Source organism: Toxotes jaculatrix, chromosome 13 (assembly GCF_017976425.1).
Source record: "Toxotes jaculatrix isolate fToxJac2 chromosome 13, fToxJac2.pri, whole genome shotgun sequence".
NCBI lineage: Eukaryota > Metazoa > Chordata > Actinopteri > Toxotidae > Toxotes > Toxotes jaculatrix.
Window position 1 is genome coordinate 1,434,785 of NC_054406.1, and position 22,990 is coordinate 1,457,774.

General features: G+C 42.3%; 1 protein-coding gene and 1 long non-coding RNA gene across 7 annotated transcripts; one reads left to right on the top strand and one right to left on the bottom strand.

The window, feature by feature from the left end:
- Positions 1–4,684: 4,684 nt before the first annotated feature.
- On the top strand, positions 4,685–8,594 carry LOC121192271 (tumor necrosis factor receptor superfamily member 6B-like). Of its 5 annotated transcripts, none has more exons than XM_041053871.1 (4): positions 4,685–4,751; positions 5,237–5,633; positions 6,750–6,932; positions 7,446–8,594. In XM_041053871.1, exons 1-4 carry the CDS (start codon positions 4,743–4,745, stop codon positions 7,784–7,786), a joined length of 930 nt encoding a protein of 309 aa, XP_040909805.1. In that variant the 5' UTR covers positions 4,685–4,742; the 3' UTR covers positions 7,787–8,594. The 5 variants fall into 5 exon arrangements, with proteins under 5 accessions (XP_040909805.1, XP_040909808.1, XP_040909807.1 ...); XM_041053874.1 differs by lacking the exon at positions 4,685–4,751 and adding an exon at positions 4,802–4,910; XM_041053873.1 differs by lacking the exon at positions 4,685–4,751 and adding an exon at positions 4,924–5,062.
- On the bottom strand, positions 6,817–22,893 carry LOC121192272. Of its 2 annotated transcripts, none has more exons than XR_005895179.1 (4): positions 22,654–22,893; positions 9,241–9,407; positions 7,413–7,541; positions 6,817–6,950 (listed from the first exon to the last, which is right to left on the bottom strand). It is a non-coding gene; the product is annotated as an uncharacterized LOC121192272 (long non-coding RNA). The 2 variants fall into 2 exon arrangements; XR_005895180.1 differs by having other exon boundaries at positions 22,610–22,713.
- Positions 22,894–22,990: the final 97 nt, after the last annotated feature.

A 22,990-nucleotide genomic window follows, 5' to 3' on the forward strand; every position in this document is an offset into this window, starting at 1 on the left:
TTACAGAGTCCCAGAGCCTGACCCCCAGCACTTAACGTGACAGTGCATAGCATTAGTAAGTACTTACTAATTTTAGATCATCTGCGTTCCAGCTTTGTGTTAACAGTTTGTGTTTGTCCTTTTCCCAGTTCAACACGATGCTGCACCAATGCACAAAACCAGGCGCATTAAGAAACGGCCTCAATCTATCGCCTTTGGGATGAACTGGAACACTGTGAGTGGTAATGACTCAGAAATCTGTCACGTACAATATTTACTGAATTATATTAAAAATGAGCAAATACGCCTGCACCGTCCTGGTTTGAGTTCTCTCATTCCCCAGTGGAGAAAAAATCCCAGTCCTGCTGACAGAATCCACTGCAGATATGTGACGTGCTTTTTATCTGTTGGGTGGAGAAAACTTGACACACAGCATTTCTGGCTTGAAGTGAGTGTGGGAGTACATAAGAGGGAAAAATCTTCCACATTTGTATGTTTTTCATGACACAAACTATTGACATGATTAAATGCTAGTAAAAATAATTTTAGTTTATCTCAGACAAACAAAAATCATAGAGAAAATAACAGTTGTCATGGTTACAGATGGCCACAGGAAGTAAACTGCAGATAAACAGTCTTGTCTACACATTTCGACATAAAAACATGCCATCACATTTCTCAGGATTGCAAAGGGGGTTTGTTTATTTGGAGGCCCCTCAGCTGTCACCATGGAAACATATCACCCTGAGGTCATGCACAGATGTGTAAAAGTTATTCTCCCCCATACAAAATGCTGTAGGACACTATAAAAGACATTTTAGGAGACCCTTCTGGTATTTTTTATGCTATCAATGATAATAATTCATCGTTAGAGCAGCAGAGATCCACTGCTCAGAGTATTTTTGTTATCAGTCTGAGGAGGACATGGTTTGTTAGTTTGAGCTCTGGCTTAACATCCTTGTAGGACACACCAGGCCACTGGCAGCTTCACTGGTCAAGTCCAGGTGGAGGATGGCAACAACACGACGGGAAAGGAGGCGGTTTCATGCACTGTTCATGTGCACGGTTACATTTTTGCATTGGTGTAACTATGACAGAAATAGTAGGTTTTTAATGGTTAAGCAGAAGAGCATAATATGTAAATGTTTTTTTCCAAGTTCAGTGGTTAGGCTTGTTTCATTTGCTGACTCTCGTTGATGGAACAGTCTTCTATAGCTGGAGTCAAACATTTTCATTCTTTGTTAGCGTGTAAAGCATTAGTCCTCAGAGCCTGTAGCTCAGGTTAATTTTTACCAGCTGCCACTGCTAACAAGCATCTTAGTCGAATTAAACCTGACGGGAAGGCATACTTGTTTCTCCTCTCTCCAGAACCACAAACAATTGATTCACTATTGGACACAGTATTTTTAAGTGTGTTTTTTTTTGTTTTTTTTTTTGTTGTTTTTTTTAAGAATGAATTCATGAATTCCTGGTGTCTACACAGTCGTATTATCACTTCACCTCCCTCCTTCACACGTATGTACTTTACTACTTTGGAGTCCTATCATGTCAGCTGATGACTCAGGCAGTCACACTCATCCTCAGCCTCAGAGCCACCCAGACTGGGGGACATAATTGAGGGATCAAACACCACAGTGAAGACAGAAGATAAAACACAGGCCAAGTCCACACTAATCTGGACATGTTGCAAAGTGAACGTTGTCCTCGACATTTTGGCCTCAAACACCTTCTAAAGTTCAGATTTTTAAAAACTCTGCTCTCCCCTGTGAATTGGAGAGTTTTGGAGATTATGATGCACACCTCAATTCACTCATGTCTAGTTTTGCTTTGCGTGAAGCGCCTGAAACAGCGACAACAATGGTGGACATTGATGAGCCCTAGCAGTAACAGCTTCACAACTTGGCACGACTGCACCACTTCACCGACGCGATAAAGCCTCTGTGTCCGCTGTGTCCAGGATTACCTGGTCCACAGCGTTCGAGATTTATCGCCACCTACTGACCCGTTTGAGTGTGGTTCCTGTCTTCTCATTTGTATGGAGGTATTTTGTAAAAGGAAAGTCTTATGGACAGGAGGAAAATATCCATTTAGAAAAATATCTGTAAAAAAAAAAAAAACTCCCTTCAGTGTAGTCTCATGGAACTTGTAGGACATTTCCCAGCATAAGTGACAGTGCTCTTATTCATGGTATTACTAAGCAGGTACAGGGGCCGGACTGTTCATCCATCAGGAGCTGCGTCCAGTTTCTTCAGATCAGATCTGTTTTCGTAACTCATACAGACAGTTACACGCTTTGTTTTCCTGTCTCAATACAAAACGATGTCTCTTCAGCTTCAGCTTATTAATAAAACATTTGTCCATATCCATTTTTCCTCTTGCTTACTGTGTGTGCTATTTTTAGCATAGCAGGATTCACAGAGTTTATTTGCAGGGATTTTCCTCTAATTTTTGTCTCGCTTCTGTTTATTCAGGATAAAATGCAACACTCCGTTCACTACAGATACGAAACTACAACACTGCCATCTTCTTGTACTGACATTCAGTTAAACAAAGAACTCTCAAAGATCTGTGGAGTCCGAGTTGAGTCACTGAGTCTGTTCCATGGAATCAAGACTAAACACTGATGTGAACCTCCCTGAAGCTGAATGAATGGCTATGCTCCTCTGACAGAGTGTCAGACCCATGGTTTTTATGGAAAAGTTTTCAAGTTCACCCTGAACTGTTCCCCCAAACCGAGACATCTGCTGAGAATTCGCTGGAAGACGCTTCAATTTAAATTCAAAATCCAGTGACACTCCATAGTGTCAGCAACGGCCTGAGTTTGCTTCTGGCAACTTCCAGCTTTTCCAACACACCTCGTCCTGAACTACCTCATCTACAAAGGTGCCACCAAACAGAAGTCCTCTGAGCATGGCTTTGTTTGTTTGTTTGTTTGTTTGTAGCATCATAGCTAGCTCACTTTATGCCATGTGGGAACTGCCTTCCCCATATTTAGTGTTAATTTAAGATTTATGTCCATGTATGTGTTTATTAAGGGAGATTTCCCTTCACCTGGCTCCAAGATCCACCTGCTCACCTGTTTCCTATTCCCTAGACCAGACCAGGCACGCCTCCCGACACACCTGTTCCCATTTTCCTCATCAGCTCCCCTGCATGTATACCAGCATGGTTTCTGCAAACAAGCAAAAAAAAGAACACTTTTTTTCAAATGTGGTTTTCATGACACTCTTCAATTTTCAGATTAAAGTCTCAAAGGACACTGCTTAAATGTCAACTCTTAGACTGAACAGAATTGTCCTTGAAAAAGTCTCATTTTTAAAATTTCATTCAAATGTTCCCCATGGAATCTGAGTTTGTAAAGTCCTCCCCTGCTTAAAAATTTATATATGCTTAAAACATAATCTGGTCTTGTACACAGGATGGAATATTGTCAATGATGTTTTTTTTTCCTGATGAAAACCAGACGTAGCTCGCTGAGCCTCTAAGATTGCAAGAGACCTTCAGTACCTGGCAATAATCACCTATAAACTCCCCAATGATATGGTGAATACATAACTCATTAGATGAATATGTGGCTTGTTGTACCTTTTTAAGTCGTTTTATACAAAATATTTCAGTTATTTTATGAGAAATAAAAGTGATTTACACAGCTGTAGAAAAAACCCCCAGTAATGTTTCTTATCCTGTAGGTGTCGCCAGTCTTTTATAAACATAAAGCCCGCGGTGACTGACCTTTAACAATGATCAGTGTCACTGATACTGATTATTACTGTCTGTGACCCCACGGTTCTTGGAAACAGAAAAAAAATATGCAGCACTTAAATACTGTCAAGCACTTCACCTGTGGCTCATCTGTTCTGAAGACAGAATATTACGTTTTTTGTTTTATTTACTGATTAAATATTTTTAAAAAATGAAAAAATCGATTTTTAAGTCTTATATTTTGCTCGTTTATCTTTGTATTGAAAAGATAAAAATCAAATAACACTTTCTTTCTCATTTTTCATTTGTTTCTAAAAAGAAACAAAAAAATTCAAAATCCACATAAAACGTTTTTAAAAGTTTGATTTGTCTCTTTTTTTCACAAAAACAACATTAATTAATGTTCAATTATAAATAACAAAACACACACGCACACACACACACACACACCACCACCATCAACAACTTTCCTTTCACGGAACTGCATGTAATAGTGCTCAGGTTTTATTCATCCTCTCTGCAGGACTTTTGCTCAACTTTAAGGTCAAGTGCGTTGCTGCATACAAGGAATTTGGCTCCGGATCATCTCACAGTGCAGACACATACAGATGGACACAAAAACAGCAATTCACAGGCAGCAGCTGGACAATAAACCATAGACAGTCGAGGACAGATTATTACTCTGTCTAGTGGTCAATGACACGGTGAGGAATGAGAAATATTATAATAAATCTTTTTTTTTTAAATTCAATCAAAATTGACTCAGACTTTGACAAAAAAAAATCTTAACAACGTCCCGTTGTTAAGATTTCCTGTTTATTTATTTATTTAATTTATTTAATTAACTTATTTATTCATTCATTCATTCATTCATTCATTCACTGAATACAATAAACACGGTGTGATCCTCTCTAAATGCCATAGTCATGATGTGGGCATTCTGACGAAGCTGATGGATTTAATGGCGTCAGACGCACAGCTACAAATAAAAAGGGATGAGAGGGCTGTGAGAGAACCATCCTCACGACAGAGCTGCCGCCTGCAACAGCAGACACCACATCATGACCATGGTAGGTGGGGACAGCGGGAGGCTGCAGGCGCAGACAAGCCGAGGCTTCTGCCTGCAAACGTGTCTGTGGGCAACATCTGAGGGAGACATCCACACTCCTCAGGGCTCATTTTCACAGAACACGACCCGACTGCATCTCTCAGGAACTGGGACTGGAGATGTGCGGGCTGTTTCTTGATTATTTTTCACAGACAATTTTTAACTTTGCAAAGATGATGGAGCCAATCACACGATTCTGAGGGAACTGGAATTTGGCAAAAAAAACAAAAAAAAAAAAACAACAAAACAATAAAATGGTTCACTTGTTTTGTTGTAAGCATCTTCACTCAGTATTTTTCAGAGAGGATGGATAACTGGTCTGCTAGTTGTTCTTATTTTCTTCATGTTTCATGGTTGGATTTCGTTGTATTCCATTATATTCCCAGTTTCTCCCTGTATAACTCTGTATTTCCCTCCGTCCTCTCCTGTCTCCTTCCTTCCCTCCAGATGCTCGTACCTTTCCTGGTGCTGATGTCACTGCGCATGGCTCTTGTTGACGGTGTCGGCGCGCCCGTCCTGACTTACAGGGAAACGGACCCGACCACAGGCAAGCAGGTGGAGTGCGAGCGCTGCCCGCCGGGGACCTACCTGCGCTCGCGCTGCACGTCGACGCTAAAGAGCGAGTGCGCTCCGTGTCCGACGGGCTCGTTCACCGAGCTGTGGAACCACATCGGGAAGTGTCTGCGCTGCGGCGTGTGCGGACAGAACCAGGTGGTGAAGACGGCTTGCACCGCGAACAGCGACTGCCAGTGCGAGTGTAAACGGGGATTCTACTACAAGAGGAAGTACGACCTCTGCGTCCGCCACAGCGAGTGTCCGTCAGGACAAGGATTGCTGACCGCAGGTAGGCTGCTGCTCCCGGGGTGTCGAGTCCAGAGCGGGCGGCAGCGATGGAAGTCAGAGCCGTCAGAGCAGGTTAACAACAATCAGAGCTTTTCATGTAGGAGAGATCAGGATTAGCACAGAGTCAGGGATCACGGAGCATGGGTTAGTACCGGTATTGTTTCTGTAGGTCCTTATGTCTGTGGCCAAAAAGAAAGAACAGATCAGTAACTTCAAATTTTTCCAAAATTTGACAGATGATTATTCCTGATGATCCCGGACTGACGGAATGCTGCTGAGTGATGCTGCTGCAAATGGCACACACACACACACACACACACACACACACACACACACACACACACACACACATTCAAAATTTAATTTAAGAGATGAGTCAGATCCAATACCCACAATGCCTCGCGGGACTCTGGATGAACTCAGCATATTTCCTTCATTGTATTTTCTGCACTATTTAATTGGGACATTAATCTTAACTCATATCAGCCCGTGAGCTCTACCAGTACATTTGGTTCCAGCAGCTGAACTAACACTGTTACCATGGAGACAGCCTCGTGATGTTCCTGTCTTCGGCAGCTCTAATTCACTGAAAGTCCCGTTTTGAAACTTGAGGAGACAGAAGTTTTGTTTGCCATTGTTTCTGTTGTTGTGTTCAGAGAACCATAGAGACGAGGTGAGGTGAACAGCATCAGAACAAATAGCTGTTACCACTCTTCATTAAAGAAGGATGTCATGGCTCTGGAAGACTGAATGAGGGGAATGGGTTTTAACATGGCTTAGACTGTAGTTTACTGCCCCGCAGAGGCAAACGGTGTTAACTACATTTACAGTGTTTTAGCACACAGCAACAAAAATCTGAATTATGCACCCTGAGGAGTCCACTTCTGCACCAGCACGACACCAGCGAGCACATGACTGGCACTAACTTTGAGTCACTTCTCTCACGTTGCAGGACAGTAATTCACACCATGTCGCCGATGTTCTGGGAGCTTTGGTTGTACTGACGATCAAAGTTTGATTCTTCTTGGACAGACGTTTCGTGGTCTGTGTTACTAACCAGGACAACACGGTGGTTCTCGTCCGTCAGCTTAAACAAATGTGTGTGTGTCTCCTCTAGGTACGGCAGATGAGGACACAGTCTGCCACATATGTCCCAATGGCACCTTCTCTGACACCGTCTCTGCTCACCACAACTGCACAGAGCACCAGAGCTGCTATGCCGTAGGGCTGCAGCTGCTGCTGAGGGGCTCCACCTGGCACAACAGCGTGTGCATGGCAGATGATGGGCTCGCGTCCAGAGGTAAGATCACTGCTCATTCTGGGGAAAAAGGAAAGGAGGAAGAGGCAGAGTCATCTACATCTGTGGTTCGCTTTGTTTCTGCTTATGTCATTTATTAAAAGAAATAAACTTTCTTTCATGAACAAAGAAACATTTATATTTGCTAAAGTTGAAAGAGATTTTTTTTTTTTTTTGCTGGATTTAATCTGACACGTGCTCGTCATGTGTCGGGATATTTAGTCTACATTAGCAACTGAACTCAGTAAGTGAATTACTGCATTTCCACATGTGCTGATCGTGTGGTAAACCTGCGGTAAACCTGCAGAAATGGGGTCAGTGAACTGTTGCTGGAACAGTTACACTTTCATTTCTCAGCCCTGGTCATTTGACTGGAAATACCCAGCACATTCACCTGGCTTTGATTCATCAGCAGGGAAGGTTTTATTTTCAGTTGCTACTATCTCCCGATCAGCCCAGTGTCTTTTTCTGTTTCATTATTACCTGCTCACTGATGGTCTTCCTCCTTTCACGCAGATGGAGCCATCTACCTCAAAGAAATCCTCCCGGCTTTCTTCCTCCACCAGAAAACGTCCATCAGGCGGCTGCGTCGGATTGTGCACAACCTCCCCTCTGAGGACGGCAAAAAACAGGGAGGAACTTCACAACTTAACCTTTCAGAACTTAATGTGCGGCTCAACGCTTGGGTCGCTTCTGCTACCCCAAAACAAATTCGGGAGTTTCCTGCCATACTGATGAAAATAGGAGCAAACGGCGCCGGTGAGAGACTACGGAACAAGCTGCAGAGAATCGACAGCAAACTGATGGAGCTGAGTGCTTTGGGGAACGAGGTGCATTCAGTTTTAATGCCAGAATAAGACGAGATAGAAAACAGTGTTCATTTCAAAAAACGGAACTTCTGAATCTTCAAAGTTCAAACATTGCTATTCAAGATGTTCCGTCAAAACAGGCTTTAGAACTTTTTAGATTAGTTAAAGGAGAGCACCAGTCACTCAGAGGTTAAGTTCATTTACTATCTGCATCTACCTAATTAGCACCCCTCCCATTTCAGAGAATTCCAGTGTTTTGTTGTTTTTTCCCCATAAAATAGACCAAACAGTCCAAACCTTATGGTGTCACCAAGCTGGAAATGACCTGATGTCCTGTGTCATGAAAAAAATAAATAAATGGATGTTATAAGCAACTATGCAGGGCAACATGCTTTGGAGGACGCTTCATTTCAGGTCAGGTGATCGACAGGAACAGGATCTAATTATTTAAGGAGAAACAGAAAAAAGTGTGTTCACTCTCCAAAGAATTGTAGTATTTGTACTCAGAAGTACATTCCTCATTCCACAACATATCTTTATGTTGTGCATACGTACTAACATGAGGAAGTAACGTACTCCAAAGTACAAAACTGCTTTAAAAAAACACAGGTACTACCCTTAAAAACATACAAAGTGTTGGTCTACGCTATATCTACCTCTTCCTACGGCTACAGTTAAACACAGACACGGCACCGGTCCTGCTAATTCCAAAGGTTTCTGTGTGACAGCACAATATGTGAACTGAGATTTTAATTTATTTTGCTATTTATATGAATAAGGTCATTGTATGCACGTGGAGCTGGGGCAGCTTTGAACGCTTTGACCCTCAAATAAAAATGAACACAAATATGTTCAATCATGGCTGTTTTTTTTTCTCTCTCTCTCTGATTTATGAGTTTTATCATAACACAACATTAGGCTGAAACAACCAGGACACAACAAAGCACAACAAACACAGAAGCAAATGAAGTCAAAAGGTCTTACACTTTTGGAAAAGGCAGAATTGTTTGTGATCCAGAAAAGATTCCTTTTGAATGATAGAGGACATTTCTGATAAGAGAGTTTTGTCTAGTAACAGTTAAGCATGCGACAGTGGACTACTGTGACGTCCACTGTGTTAAATCTGTTACCTTTTTTAGTCATGAATTCCAGGTATTAGACCATTGACCATCAGAGGACAACTTTGTTTTTGTTTTAACCAGATGTTTGAGCATGAATGATAGGGATAAAGATCTTTGGAATCTGTCCTCAACGGAGCAAGAAGAACAGACCCAGCAACATCTTTGTGTTTTCTGTTTAACGTTTTCAGTTTCAGCTGTGGAGCTGAAGGCTCCATTACAAAAAGAAAAAACGAGCCAAGACAGAGCCAAATTCAGGAAATGCCTCTTCCAAGAACGGCAGACTGACAAGTGGAAGGTTGCACTGCATGATACTGCACCCGCCACGCAGTTTATCAGGAACATATACACCTGCTTATTCATGCCATGATTGTGGGTGTCCACCTGCTGGCTCTGGGTCTGAAGCTGCTGATCTCCTGGGATTTTCACACACGACAGTCTCCAGAGTTTGAAAACCATCCAGCGACACCTGGCCGACGAGAGAGGTCAGAGGTCAGACTGCTCGGAGCCGACAGCAGGGCTACAGTAGCTCAGAGAACCACTCTTTACACCTGTGGGGAACAGAAAAGCATCTCAGAATGAACAGCACGTCCAACCCTGAGGTGGATGGACTACAACAGCAGAGACCACATCAGGATCTGGAGTCCTGCTGCTGCTGGTGGTGGTGAGATGGTGTGGGGGATGTTTTCCTGGTTCACTTTGGGCCTTGATACCAATCAATCATGGTTTGAATGCCGCAGTCTGTCTGAGTATTGTTGCTGACCATGTTCATCCCTTCATGGCCACAGCTCATCGTCTTCTGATGGCTGCTTCAGCAGGATAATGCTCCATATCACAAAATGTTTTCATCAACATGGGGCAGGCTTCCAACATCCCATGGAATCCATGCCACGAAGAACTGAGGCTGTGTGAGAGCAGAGGGAGGAACCACCCAGTACTAATGTGGTGTTGGTAATGTAGTGTGAGTGTAGTGTCAGTCTCTTGTCTCTGTCCACTGAACTTCCTCCTTTTAGCTAAAAAAAAAAAAAACAAGCCGGTGACCCTGCAGTGACATTCAGCATGAATGTCACTTCTTGTTTCGTCCAGCACTGAGCGACCTACAGTTGGCTTCCTTAGTTACAGTTACAGCTTCCTTAACGAACTCCCATAAAGATTTACGGTGGTTTACTAACAATAACAATAACAATAACAATAACAATAACAATAACAATAACAACTGAGACAGAAACAGAAACGAGGTGAAGAGGTGTCACTTTGACACTTTGACTTTTAGCGGTGGAAGATTCTGTCAATGTCATGAAATATTCTAATATAACATAATAATGTAGAATCATATTTTCCAAAATATAGTTTAAAGAATTTTCTAGAAATTAGAATCTTGAAACAAAATAAAACAAGGAACATAGAAGTAAATAATATAAGTCTAAGACTTTCAGTAGATTTTTCAGAGCTAACAAGCAACAAGTCTGAATAGTGCATTGCATCATTGTCCCACTCATGTCCCAGACATGAGACAGGTCTTTAAACGTGGACAGACCAAAGCAACAATTTGAGCGAGCTGTATTAACCAGGGGAGGATTTTGTGTGTAGTAAAACATCTCAATAATTCTGCTTCATGGTAGGAAATGTTTTACAGCTCAGCGTTGGATATATAACACAAGCTACATGTGTCATACACGGGTTATGTGACATGTCATACTGTACTTTGATTACTTGTGGTTGTGTTTACATTCTTCCAGTTAGTTTGTTATACAGAGACAGTGGGAGGGTCCGTGATGTCTCTCCCCCATTCCTGTTCAGACATGAAGGGAGTTGTTTTTCCTGATACTGTGAGAGAGAGCAGTGTTTGCACAGGAGATAACTTCGCTGGACCGCCGAGCTTTCTCTATCATATCGTGATGTTGTCTTCGTCATCACTTCGGTCAGAAACTTGTAGGGAAAAACATTAGCATTACAATTAGCTGACCAATCACAGCTGTTACAGTCTCCATGTGCCACGTCGGTAGATGTAAGAGCCCCAAAGTGTAGTAAGCAATAGCTAGTGCACCAGACGCCTCTGCTTTGTCATTAACCCCAAAGGTCAAAGTGTAAATGTGATTTTAGATGAGGAAAGATCCTGTTTCTGAAGAGACCACAGGAGTCCAAGGAAGTCACATGATTTAGTTACAGAGCAACCAAGTCTGCGGGAGGGGGAAGCCGAGGTGGACGGTCAACAAAACATCAGATGGGAGATTCATGTTTGTTTCCTGTTTTTAACCGACGGTCAGCGCTGGTTTCCCTGACCTTGATTCCCGTGATTCGGGTTGTCACCATAGCTGCGTAGGTCCCCTAACTTTAACACAGGAGTCATTTTAAGCCAAACCACAGTGTTTCCCAAGCCTTTTTTTTTTTTTAATTACCTTATTGATCCCTCCTGGGGAAATTACTCTGGGGCAGAGGGCTGCCAACTAAGGCGTCCTCTCCACCACCTTCACCACCACCAGTTTTTTGCGCTTGGTCAAGGGATCGAACCCACAACCCTCCGATCTCAGGCCGGTCCAAAGTCCAAAGCCGCACTCTTAACTTGCTGCCCCCTAACATTACCCCCTCATATTACCCCCTCACATTACCCCCTAACATTACCCCCTCACATTACCCCCTCACATTACCAAATCTTAATCATAGTTAGATGATAAAATAATTTTCAGCATTGATTTCCAATGGTTTTTAGAGGCAAACAATGTTTTCCTGTCGATACTGGCCATGAGATCAGAAAGCGCTTCTATGTGTTGCTCTAGAGGACATGTGCAAACACACTCTGTTGTTTAACTCAGCTGAGAGTGTGTGTGTTTTACCTGGCATTCAGACCAAAAACCGCGGATCATGTTGTTAAGACGCTTGTGCAAAGGCTTTATGAAAATAAAGACGCCATGTACCAAAAACAACAATGTTCCTGGTCTGATTCCAGACAGGATCATCTGTTGCAAGTCACCTCATACGTTTTCACCTTCTCCCTCAGTTTTTTTCTTTCTTTCGCTTCTGAAGAACAGAAAAAGCAACACTTCATTGTTGTGGGTGAGTGACTGAAGGTGAATAAGATCCAGGTAGGTGGTAAAACCACAGAGAGTATGTGTCAGTGCTCTGATTTCATTGAAATGAATGAGCAGATTGACTGCTTTTTTTTTCAAGTGTTAAGACATGTTTTGTCTCTATCTATTAAATCGAGCTGAATGAAAAATAATAAAATAATCTAGGATCAATAATGTTTATCTAAAATGTCCTAATATTATCTTAATTATCTTATATATTATACACTATTACAAACTTTATTAAAGTCAGATAGTGTTTCAAGTGCTTTCCTTATGGCAGATTATTTACATGATGCAGGCGTATTTCTGTAGACATTACACCTTGAAGGGGAATTTTTTGTGTGTTACTGTAAGATGAAGAGGACAATCAGACAGATGCTGATTATTCATTCAATGACGAATGTTCACTGTTATCGCACACACTGAGACATAAACACATCAAAGTCCCCATAACAATGAGAAAGAAAACCTGAAGTTATACAACTCAAACATGAAAACATTATTTCCTAGCATCTTGAAACTGAAACGTACAGTTAACTTTTAACAGCCTCACTGTACCCGGTAATCTCTACCACTTCTTTAAATGTTTTTGAAATAAAGGCTTAAAGGGTCAAAGCCGTGAGCGTGTAGGAGGGAGGCGTTGGTATGTTTCTTATTTCAGCGAAGACCTTTAGTGTCACTTGATGCTATGAATGGCATTTTAACAAACGTTTCAACCCACGTTCTGAAGAAAAGAAAAGAAACACTTCATCAGCGTGTGAAGCAAATAGGTCAAGAACCATCTGTCCTGTTCTTTTCTGTTATCCTCTGAAGCAACTGTGACATGTGACACATCAGTTCCTCACATCGTCCTCTGTCCAGGAGCCAAAGGTCATTTTACTGTAGCTGTAGTTTTTTCAGTATTCTGAACCACGTTCAATAGTACAGGAGGAATGCATTAAGGAGACAGACGACATGCCCATCTTTGAGAGTTCACACTGTTCCACTCAGGGGTTACCAAAAGGCATTCTGGGAAACAGGAAACCTCAGCTTGCAGCATTGCAGACCTACGCAGATCGGGTTGGAGGACTCTGGGTTGCCTAAGAAACTCCCGGAATTCAAACAGTTTCACAGAGTGATGATTTTGTAAAACATTTCTATTTTACAGTAACACACAGGTGGGCCGTGCAGTGCAGCGTGCAGTGACCCGCCTTTATCTTTCTTCTTTCTATAAAACTACTGAAACATGATCATTTTTACTGTCTGAGATATCCTCACTGCACACGCAGATTATTAAACATATTTACAGAAAATTCTTTTTTTTGTATTTAATTAGAGACAGAAGCTTTTCTTTTCCAGAGCAGTTTGTAAAGACAGAGACTGCTTTAATTATACTGAGGTTAAACCAATGGGATGAACAAGGCAGAGTGAATGACTGAATGAGTGATGCCTTGTCAGCACCCTATGAATTCTGATATGACGTGTTCATGAGTGTACAGGTCAGAAATTGACAGAAACAACAACAAAACTAACAAAAAAAAAAAACCCCCACAGGTGCTGGTCACACAGAAACTCAGATAAAAGATAACAACAACGATGACCAAGTCCCCTGATGGGGGAGTTTGGTTTATCATGTTGAAACTGAGGGATCCAGAGCTTTTCTCTTATGTTATGACTTGGACAAGCTCAGTGAAAACTGAACAAACACAGCAGCTGCCCTGAGAGGAGGGCGACTGACGTGAGGAGGAATCCACCTGAAACTGGTACGGCAGCTTTACACACACAAAACGTGTCTAATAAACTGGTCATTACTACGTCTTGCTCATTTCCAGTGATAATTACACCACTCATTTGTAAAATGCCAGTCAGTGTGTGGCAAAGATATGATGTAACAGTGGTTGGTTTCACAATGACAGAGTTTCCAGCTAAACACTGAGGAAGACACAGAAGATTTCAGGGTCTTAACTTCATGAGGAGGGACTGACTCACCTGTGTGATCTTATTAACCTTTCACAGACAAACCACATGGAGTTAACTGGTGTTTTAATAGTAAGTGTGGGTGTCACTAACACAACAGTTCCCTTAGGTCATTTTGTGTGTAATCACTACACACGCCAAGTCATTTCTGTACTGGCTAACCCCAACGCAAAAACACACACTAGTAAATAAGACACGAAAGGTTTAAAATGTGTGGAAATGACTTTGGAAGTGGTGTGCTATTTAAACACACCACTTGAGATGACGTTTGCCAAAGCTGAGGTTCATTTAAAGTACGATTTACAAATGAAGAAAGAATTCTGACAGTGGAGTGAGATGAATTTCAACAGTTTTAAATAAAAAAAAACCACCTTGATACTGGAATCACTTTATTGGAACTGCTCTTATTTCAAGATACTGACACTTAATTCACTCCTCCGGCTTTTTTGCTTGTTGGAAGAAAAGTAATTAAGCCTTGATGGTTGTCCCCTTCACTTTTATTGTTTCAGCTTGAGAATTAATTATTTTCGTGAGTGGGTGAAGACCGTCCGAGCTGCAACCCTCTGTCCCTCCCAGGCTGGGTTACACAGCATGTCTGGGCTAAATATTCCTTTAGCTTTTAATTTAAAGTTTCATTAAACTGTGGTTTCACAACAAACTGTGGTTTGTTTTAGTTTTTGTTTCTGTGTCTGATGAGTGGCTGGAAAATATTTAGAGACGCGTCTCTTCACCATCTGTCACGCCCTTGAGTGGGTGCACTTGAAATACGGCCAAATTTGAAATTTCCTTCATACAGAACCTGTTGGACATTGTTGAGGTGATTCTGAAATTATATCCATTATACCCCCGACTTCCCCTGAGCTTTGGGATTTAACACAGGTGGTACACACATCAGTCCAAAGAAATAAAAATGATCAGTGATATGCAGCAGTAGGGTCTCCGTACCTTTACATGTTATTGTAAGGTTGCTAAAGTAAACAAAGGTTTCCCAGTAACACCCTGTCTCACACTCATACACATCCATCCAGTGCAAATCAATATGGAAACTCCACTTAGGTGTTTAGTAACTGCCTTACTCAATCATCATCATCATCATCATCCCTGCCCATTTTTTTTTTAATCCAAACTATGAATAGCCATAGCTTGAAATGTTGTAACCTGCTAAAACCCTGAGCGTACCCTAAAACCTGCCAACAGATTTGTGACCGGTTCAGAGCAGTGGAGCTCTGAACCGCGAGGTTCAGGAGTTCCTCAGAGTCTTCTTCCCACCACCCAGTGGCATTCCTTTGCCCTTCTCCATAGCCTTGGTTACTCCAAACAGCTGTTCGAGGAATAAGCACAAACCATAGTCGGAGTTTTCCTCCGAGCAACTTGCGGTCACATAAATACAACCCTCTCATACTTTGAGGAGAACTCAAAAGAGAGAACACAGCGCGACTCAGCCAGGAATCCAGCCCCTACGTTACACCTGTCCGCGGCCTTTCAGGTCCAGGGACAGGTGTAACGGGCCCCACAGCATTTTGCTTGACGAAAATAGCTGTGTTCAGTTTTACCAGGATGTTTCAGGGGTGCGGTTTTACACATATGCACATGCACACACCTTTTTTCCCCCACCCACACTCAAAGCAAAGAAAAACATCAGGGCACAAACCCAGTGTAGGCTATAATTACACGCCAGTAATGTAAAAGATGAAGGGCGGTGTCTTTCCAGTTCTCTCGCTCACTTTCTCTTAGCATTGCTGATGGCCATTATCAAGGGCAGATTCAATGTAAAAAGACAGAGCTGGCAGTAGCAGCTCTGCAGCAGACACGCCTGAGGTGTGGACACACGCATGCACGCGAGCACACACACACACAAAACACAGGCAGTGTCTCCCAGATGCCAGTCTCTTTACCAGCCCACTCACATGACAGCATGCTGCCTGTGTGGTCTGGGACTAGGCTCACTGGCCAATCACAACCAAGTTTCAGCCGTCACCCTCCGGAGCACGGCGCTGACGTTAGCCCGAATAAAACCTCGACCCTGAGCACAGGTTTGATTCAGGCAGCTGCTCACATGTTGCCAAAGCTGCATGGACTGGAGAATGATGTTTACCACAGGTTTACCTTCCAGTCTAATTATGTAACTGGTAGGCATTCCTGCCTGTTGCTATCAAACTATAGAATAAAATAAAATAAAATAAAAATCACAGACACAGTACACTGTGTTTACATCATCATTAAACCTCATGTGCATATGTAAATATGAAGATGTGCTTTTATTTTGGGGTATATGTACATTCTAAGGGGTGGGTATTGTAGTATTTTTTATTTTATTCCGTTTTTTATTTCTTTATTTTTTCATTCATTTTTCCATTTGGGAGTTTGTTCCCTCCGGGGTTAATAAAGTTTCTCTGATTCTGATTATAGGAACTGGGGCCTTTTCAGGGGGATGAACTTTTTCCCGTAGCAGTGAGCCACTGTTCCTGCTACACTGCAGAAATCTGTGAAGTCATCCACCCATGTTAGAAATATGAGCACACATAATGCTTGTGAGGTTCCTCGTTGCGTAAGTTTAAAATGCTAAAAGAGCAATGACTGAAAAATGTTCTCCACCTAGAAATCAAAAATGATTTCGTTTTTTTAATCGCAGCTATTATCGTTTTGTCTTGTTCAATCACAGAACTTTAGCTGTCACTTACATAAGTTTAATTAAGTTAGCAAAGTTATTTTAATGTTGCCGTTGGAGATGAGTACACAATTGACACACACGATAGGATATTTTGGAACTGTGGAACGTGAGCCCTGTAGATTTCAGTTCATCTTATTTCTGTATAGATTCAGCAGCAGTAACGTTGGTAATGATTTTCCTACGACTGAAATCATTAGTGTCACTGACTGTGACACAAACACACACACCCACCCACACACACCCACACAAATTCTGTTTGAATGTGAACCCACCACAGAGGAGGAAACTCGTCACGCACTGACAGATAAAGTTTCAGACTTCCTGCTGGGTAAAACTTGACTTTGAACTTTGACTCTTTGTCCTGGTACCTGCTGAGGTGTTGTACTTACAAAACACAACAGCTGCGTCATACTCTTATGATGTAATGAAGTATGACTTTACAATTTTAAGGCACTCTGTGTGTGAAAAGTAACTGTGCCATGAAAATTAAATTTTATAAGTGCCAGTTGGGAAAGTTCTGTGTGCTTAATCTTTTAAAAATATTTTATCCTAAAGATTCTTTGATTTAAAAATAAATACACTGATGATTTAGCGGTTCATAGAGCCTTTCTGGAGAAAGCGCTGAGGTCATTCAAATCAAAAGGGTTCATTCTCAGGGGGTCCTGATGATCTAGGGCCTAAAGCGCTGACTATGAACTACCAAATCCCCGGTTCCTGTCCTACCAGTGCTGCTATCTAAGCATATTATATGCATAGTGTAGTAATATTTATTTTTATTTTATTTTAAAAGAAGGGTTTGTTCTCTGAGACACACACTTTGTGATTTTGACATCTGAGATCAGAGGATGACTAAAATCATGAGGTATTGTTCTCAGGGGAACATTTATTTTTGAGGCATGGTCTTACTTTGTCATGGATCACAGAGTCTGTGGACTATGGACAGAAACACCCCCGCCTGGGGCAAACACACACGGGCACAAAGAGAAAAAGCCGCCATCGTTTCGTCAAACTGAGCGAAACGTGGCCTTTAACTGGGCTTTTGTTTGCGTGTTTGTGCCATGTGTGTCAGTGATAGAGCACAGTAAAGCACGTCTACCATTAGGCAGGAAGGTCTGCTATTTGTCTATGTCACTGCTGCCCTTGATAAATGAAAATTAGAGGTAAATGAACAGACACAACATGCAAAGTGTCTCGCTGGTGAGACTGAGGCACATTTACACTTACAGTCACAGCTACGGGGAAGATTCTCAGATTCTAATAACAGTCTGCAGTTAATTATTAGTGTTTTTTTTTTCTGAAAAAGTCACATGAATGAGCAGCCGACTTGGGAATCCCAGACTTTGACATGACAGCATGACAGCATTTCAGTCAGATGCTTACAGCTCATCAAGCCTTCGGTTTGGGGCAGACGGTTACACGGGAGTGCTCCAAGAATCCAGGCAGCAGTGATATTCACGCCTCTGTATTCTAGCCTTTTTTTAGCCTTCCAGGGAATAACCAGACCTGCTGAGGTATACATGTATGTTTGTGTATTCATTAATTATATACCTATAGATGGATGGATAAATATGGAAACGAAGCTAAACAGAGATAAACTACAGACTACTGAATGATTTGTTTTGCAAATACAGTACGTGGTTAATCACGCAACACAGGACCTGAATAGAGCCCGGTGTTTTATCAGGCAGGTTTTGATTCAGATGAAGTTTAACAATAAGCAGAAAATATACTTTAAGCCAAGATTCTGATGAAATACAGATGAATTTCCAGGTAAACTGCAGCTCCTTCCTCTCTCTCACTTTTAATATAATCAGAGGTCAAGTTTTCTTTACTTGCCCCAACAAGCATCTAGACTCACAGCAACAATACAACTAGTGTGTGTGTGTTTGTCTGGGCATAGTGATCCTTTCCCTGCTGCTGCCGATCCACCTGCGCATCTGATAACCTCTTTTAACTGTGCCTGAGGTTCGTCATCATCCTCTGCCCTTTCCAGTCTTTCCAGCAGACATTCCTGCTGCCCCTGTCTGCCCCGCTCCACTGGCGAGTCTGGCTCAGCTGCCTGGAGCTTTTGAACTGTAATGCATAATGCAAAATCACTGTAACTGCACACAAAATGACTACATCTCATCCAGGCCTGAACTTTGTATACAGAAAAATCACTACTCAGACATACAAAACCATGTTGTGTCTCTTTCAGTCTTTCCACATCAGTCCACCGCTCTTTTTTTATGACAGACATGTCCTTTCTTGTGAACACTGCCTTTGACTGAACCTCCATGAAACTGCCACATATCAGGATCCAAAATAAGAAGTTGCACCAACTTTGATTGGGTTCTTCCCCGACCTAAGACCCCATCCCTCCACCAAGTTTGGTGCAAATCGGTTTAGTACTTTTTGGCTAATCCTGCTGACAAACAAACAAACAAACAAACAAACAAACAAACAAACAAACAAACAAACAAACAAACAAACAAACAAACAAACAAACAAACAAACAAACAGACAAACCAACAAACAGACGTGGGTAAAAACATGACATCCTGGTGGTCATGAAATGATTGTTTTCAATAATTCAAAGACTCAGAAGACTTTGCTGACATGACACCCCCCCCCACCCACACAAGGGACACTGTAACCATAACCTGGGGGCCGGGGCGGCACTGCACTACATAGGTCCAAACAAGAGGAGACAAAGTGATGGATGATTTGTTCCAGCTTTCACCACGATCGACCTGTGACACAAAGGAGATGTTGTCTGTGTGCTATGTCTTTGACTTTCTTTATTACACACACACACACACACACACACACACACACACATATATATATATATATATATATGTGCATTTGCGTAGATTTCTTTAATGGCTTGGAGTGGTTAAAGGGTAAGCTGTTTTATGCACACTGTTGACATCAGACGTCAACACTGGAGTCACTGAGCTCTAAGAGTACGTGTGTGCCACTTATCTGAATACATCTCAAATGACGTCCATCTGTGTTCAAGAGCTGCTTCACATTTGCTTGTGTACACAAAACTCCACGAACAAGCAGCGCACGTTAAATGAACTTTTCCTAAAACAGACCTGTGACTAATGGATACTGATACCTACAGCCTTTTGATGTTTGGGTTTTTTTAGAGCAGGGGTCCAACTGGAAAACACGGGGTACAGGACAGGTTTCATTCTGACGACAGACGTCTGCATGGTTTACACAACAGCGTTTGAACATTCAAACAGCATCAAGAAAGAGCGGCGTTTCCCCGTGGTTTAGACGTAATGGTGCTGCTGATCTTACTCTGACCTGTGTCCTGTTTGCATGCAAGAGTAAATATTCCCAGCAACAGCCCCTGTTCACAGCAAACAGATCATTCACTGCAATTATATACTGACTTATGAGGCCTGACAGCAGAACATTTAGAAAGAATGATGATTAAATATTAGACTTAGCAAATCTCTAAGTCTGAGTCCTGTGTTTGTGCCCTGAACAACATCATAACCCAGAGATGAACTGCATCTAAGACCTGTTTAACTCCTCTCCTTCTACCTCAGGCCACAAACTAATCAATCACCCTCTGAACTGTTACGGTTCTCCTCAGGAATGAGGGATTATTAGGGACATGTTGGATCCACTCACTGTCGGTTTCGCCTCCACATAAAATCAGCACTAATCTGGCAACGCGGTCGACTTGTTTTCAAATCGTTTCATTGTCAAAATTACTTGAATCATTCATAACTGAGCACAGTCGACCAGGGCGACAAAAAGAGAAACCAGTGGGCTGTAATAAACCGTAGTGTTATTACATCTTCTCTACAGAACAGACGAGATCGTACTCGCTGTGTGGACTGAGAGCTTGTGCAAACACAAAGATGCTCTCAGGTTATGTGACAGCAAATTTGTCATCTACCTCATGTCATGTTGCACCAATGAGTTATTTCAGGAAGCAGGTTTTATCTGAACTGAATCTAAATCAAGAATCACACATAATGGTGCACTCATGGTGCACCATACCCAGGGTCAGCACGTTTTCCCAGCTTCTCTCTCCAGCTCTGCAGGACCTCATGAACATCTGGGCCTTTCCCACTGGCTTCACAACAACTGCCATCTCAAGTTCCATTGCTTTCCCACAGAGCTTGATTTGTAGTCACATGAATTACAATGAATGAACTGCTGTTGAGCGGAAAATGCTCCACTATATTTAGTGCTTTCCAGTCAGGAAAGCACTACTTTCACTGCAGCCACAGACACAATATTCACTTGTGTCTCATTCATGACATCAGCCGTAATCATTTCTCATCTCTCATCCTGGGAAACATGGAAACTGTCCCAGTTGACCACATGTTGTTATCACTTCCTTCGCTGGCTATTTGCTGTCACTTTCCAGGCAAAGTTGGAGTGTTTTCATTGTCTGAATTACCTCAGAAGACGCCGAGGGCTTAGTTTCCATGTAATGCATTGTGTAAAAGGCCATAATGATGATGGTAACCACCAGAGGCATTGTTAGTGAATGAGAAAAGCAGACAGACCCCATGAAACAGCTGCGCTCAGCCACTTAGGTGACCTGTCTCTTTTTTCACAGAGCAGAAAAAATCAAATCAATGCATCAGCATCAGCTCAGTCACTCCAATGTAAACCCCCGACCACCAACTTCAAATCAATCAATAGCTTCAATGACCCCACACACCAGCAGCCAATAAGTTGAACCTGGCTCAACTTCTGCCGCAACGCAATGTACCATCATAAAGCAAAGCATCGTGTTGACCAATAAACATGTGCACGCACAAATTCCTAGTACAATACTTAGGAACTTATAGAACTATAAACCCTGTCTATTATTTTGGAATCAGTAATGCCTTTTTAATGCTGAGTGAGATTAATGATAATGAAGCTCCTATATCGCCATCTTTAGGACAAACCAAGCACTGCAACATGTGAGGATGGCAAAGGGAAAGTAAAAACCACCTGTTCTGTTTCTGTCGGCATATTTGTTTTTTTTGTTTTGGTTTGTTTTTTAGAAGAATGTCATCTTCAGACACTGGGTCCAATAGTTGGGTACTGGCTAAAAAGTTTTATTCATTTTAAAAAAGAGTATACTTCTAATTTAAATTCAAGAAGTACAACATAAGAGCTACATCAAATTTCTTGGTATAATTTATGTTTTCTATTTCCAGACAGTGATTTGAAGCTGCACAATCAGCAAACACAATGGAAAGCAGCTTTTTTCCCCAAGTATATGACACACAACAACGCACAACAAGGCCGTCTGATACCCGACCGCTGGACGTTACTCTCCTCCACACATGTAAGTTGGCCCCACAAACCCAACGGGCATAAAAAAGCAACCTGTCTTTCTCACAGTGATGATTCAAAGATCCATCCCACCAGCTGCTGATCTGTTGTTCTGTGTTCAGAGGTCAAAGTTCACAGTAACACTGACAGAGTTCTATCTCCATCTAGTGACTGAATCCGATCCACACACCCAACCTGTCCAAACCCAGCCACAGACCAAACGTCTTCCTCTGTCCTTGGCTCCCTGACTGGAAAACAATTTAACCAGCAACACAAAAAACCTGCTTCTGATAAAAATAAAACTGTGACCTGCACAAGGGAGAGTAAACAAACACGAGAGAGGAAAAAGAAAAAAAGAGAAGACAAAAAACAGGCGCTGAGGTTCCTGCCTTAAGATATTACAGCCCTGATCCGTAGGATTTCAAACATTTTGTCTCTGGTGTAGAAACTCTGTAGATCCATTTCTGCACATGGGATATTTCCAAAAAGCATGTACGACTAGATAGAATAAGTTGACAGTAAAGTAACTTAAACATTATGTCATGTAGGAGCTTTAAACTGAGCCAAAATCCAAAAGCGAAGTTGTTGTTGTAATTTTAAAATCCTTTTATTAAACTATAGTATAAACCATAGACCCACAGTACGTTCAGCCTTAGTAGTGTTACGTGTTCCAAAAAAAAAGAAAAAAGTTATACAGGTGCTGTGATTGCTGGGGGAACATGGCGGGGGCGCCACGGGAAAAAAAAACATTCTAACAGGAGGGAAACTCTACCTGCCCGGCCTGCCCATCCAGGTCCAAAGGGAGCAGCAGCCTACCTCAGGACGGACACTCGCTGTGGCGGTGCTTCCTCTTGTAGTTGTAGTATTCCTGTTCACAGTCGCACTCACAGGTGCTGTTCACGGTACAAACCGCCTGCACCACCTGTCCGGGTACACAGCGCAGTGAACGAGCCCGGGAGCGCGGCGCGCACTCGCTCTCGTACGTCGGCGTGCAGCGTGCGCGCAGGTAGTCCCCCCGGCGGGACCAGCGTCCTGCCGGCGGTCGGCTCCGGTAATCCGGACGTCAGGGCCGGAGTGTGAACGATGAACAGCAACAGCATCGACAACAAGAAGGAGGAGGTGGATTAAATAAGTTTTAACTGTGTGTAGCACG

What these genes read in the sequence shown, in the direction of transcription:
- LOC121192271 (XM_041053869.1), top strand. Translation starts at nt 5,096, where the DNA reads ATGGATAACTGGTCTGCTAGTTGTTCTTATTTTCTTCATGTTTCATGG. An exon ending in ACAAGGATTGCTGACCGCAG is followed by an intron (nt 5,634 to 6,749) that starts GTAGGCTGCTGC and finishes TGTCTCCTCTAG; the next exon opens with GTACGGCAGATGAGGACACA. An exon ending in TGATGGGCTCGCGTCCAGAG is followed by an intron (nt 6,933 to 7,445) that starts GTAAGATCACTG and finishes CCTTTCACGCAG; the next exon opens with ATGGAGCCATCTACCTCAAA.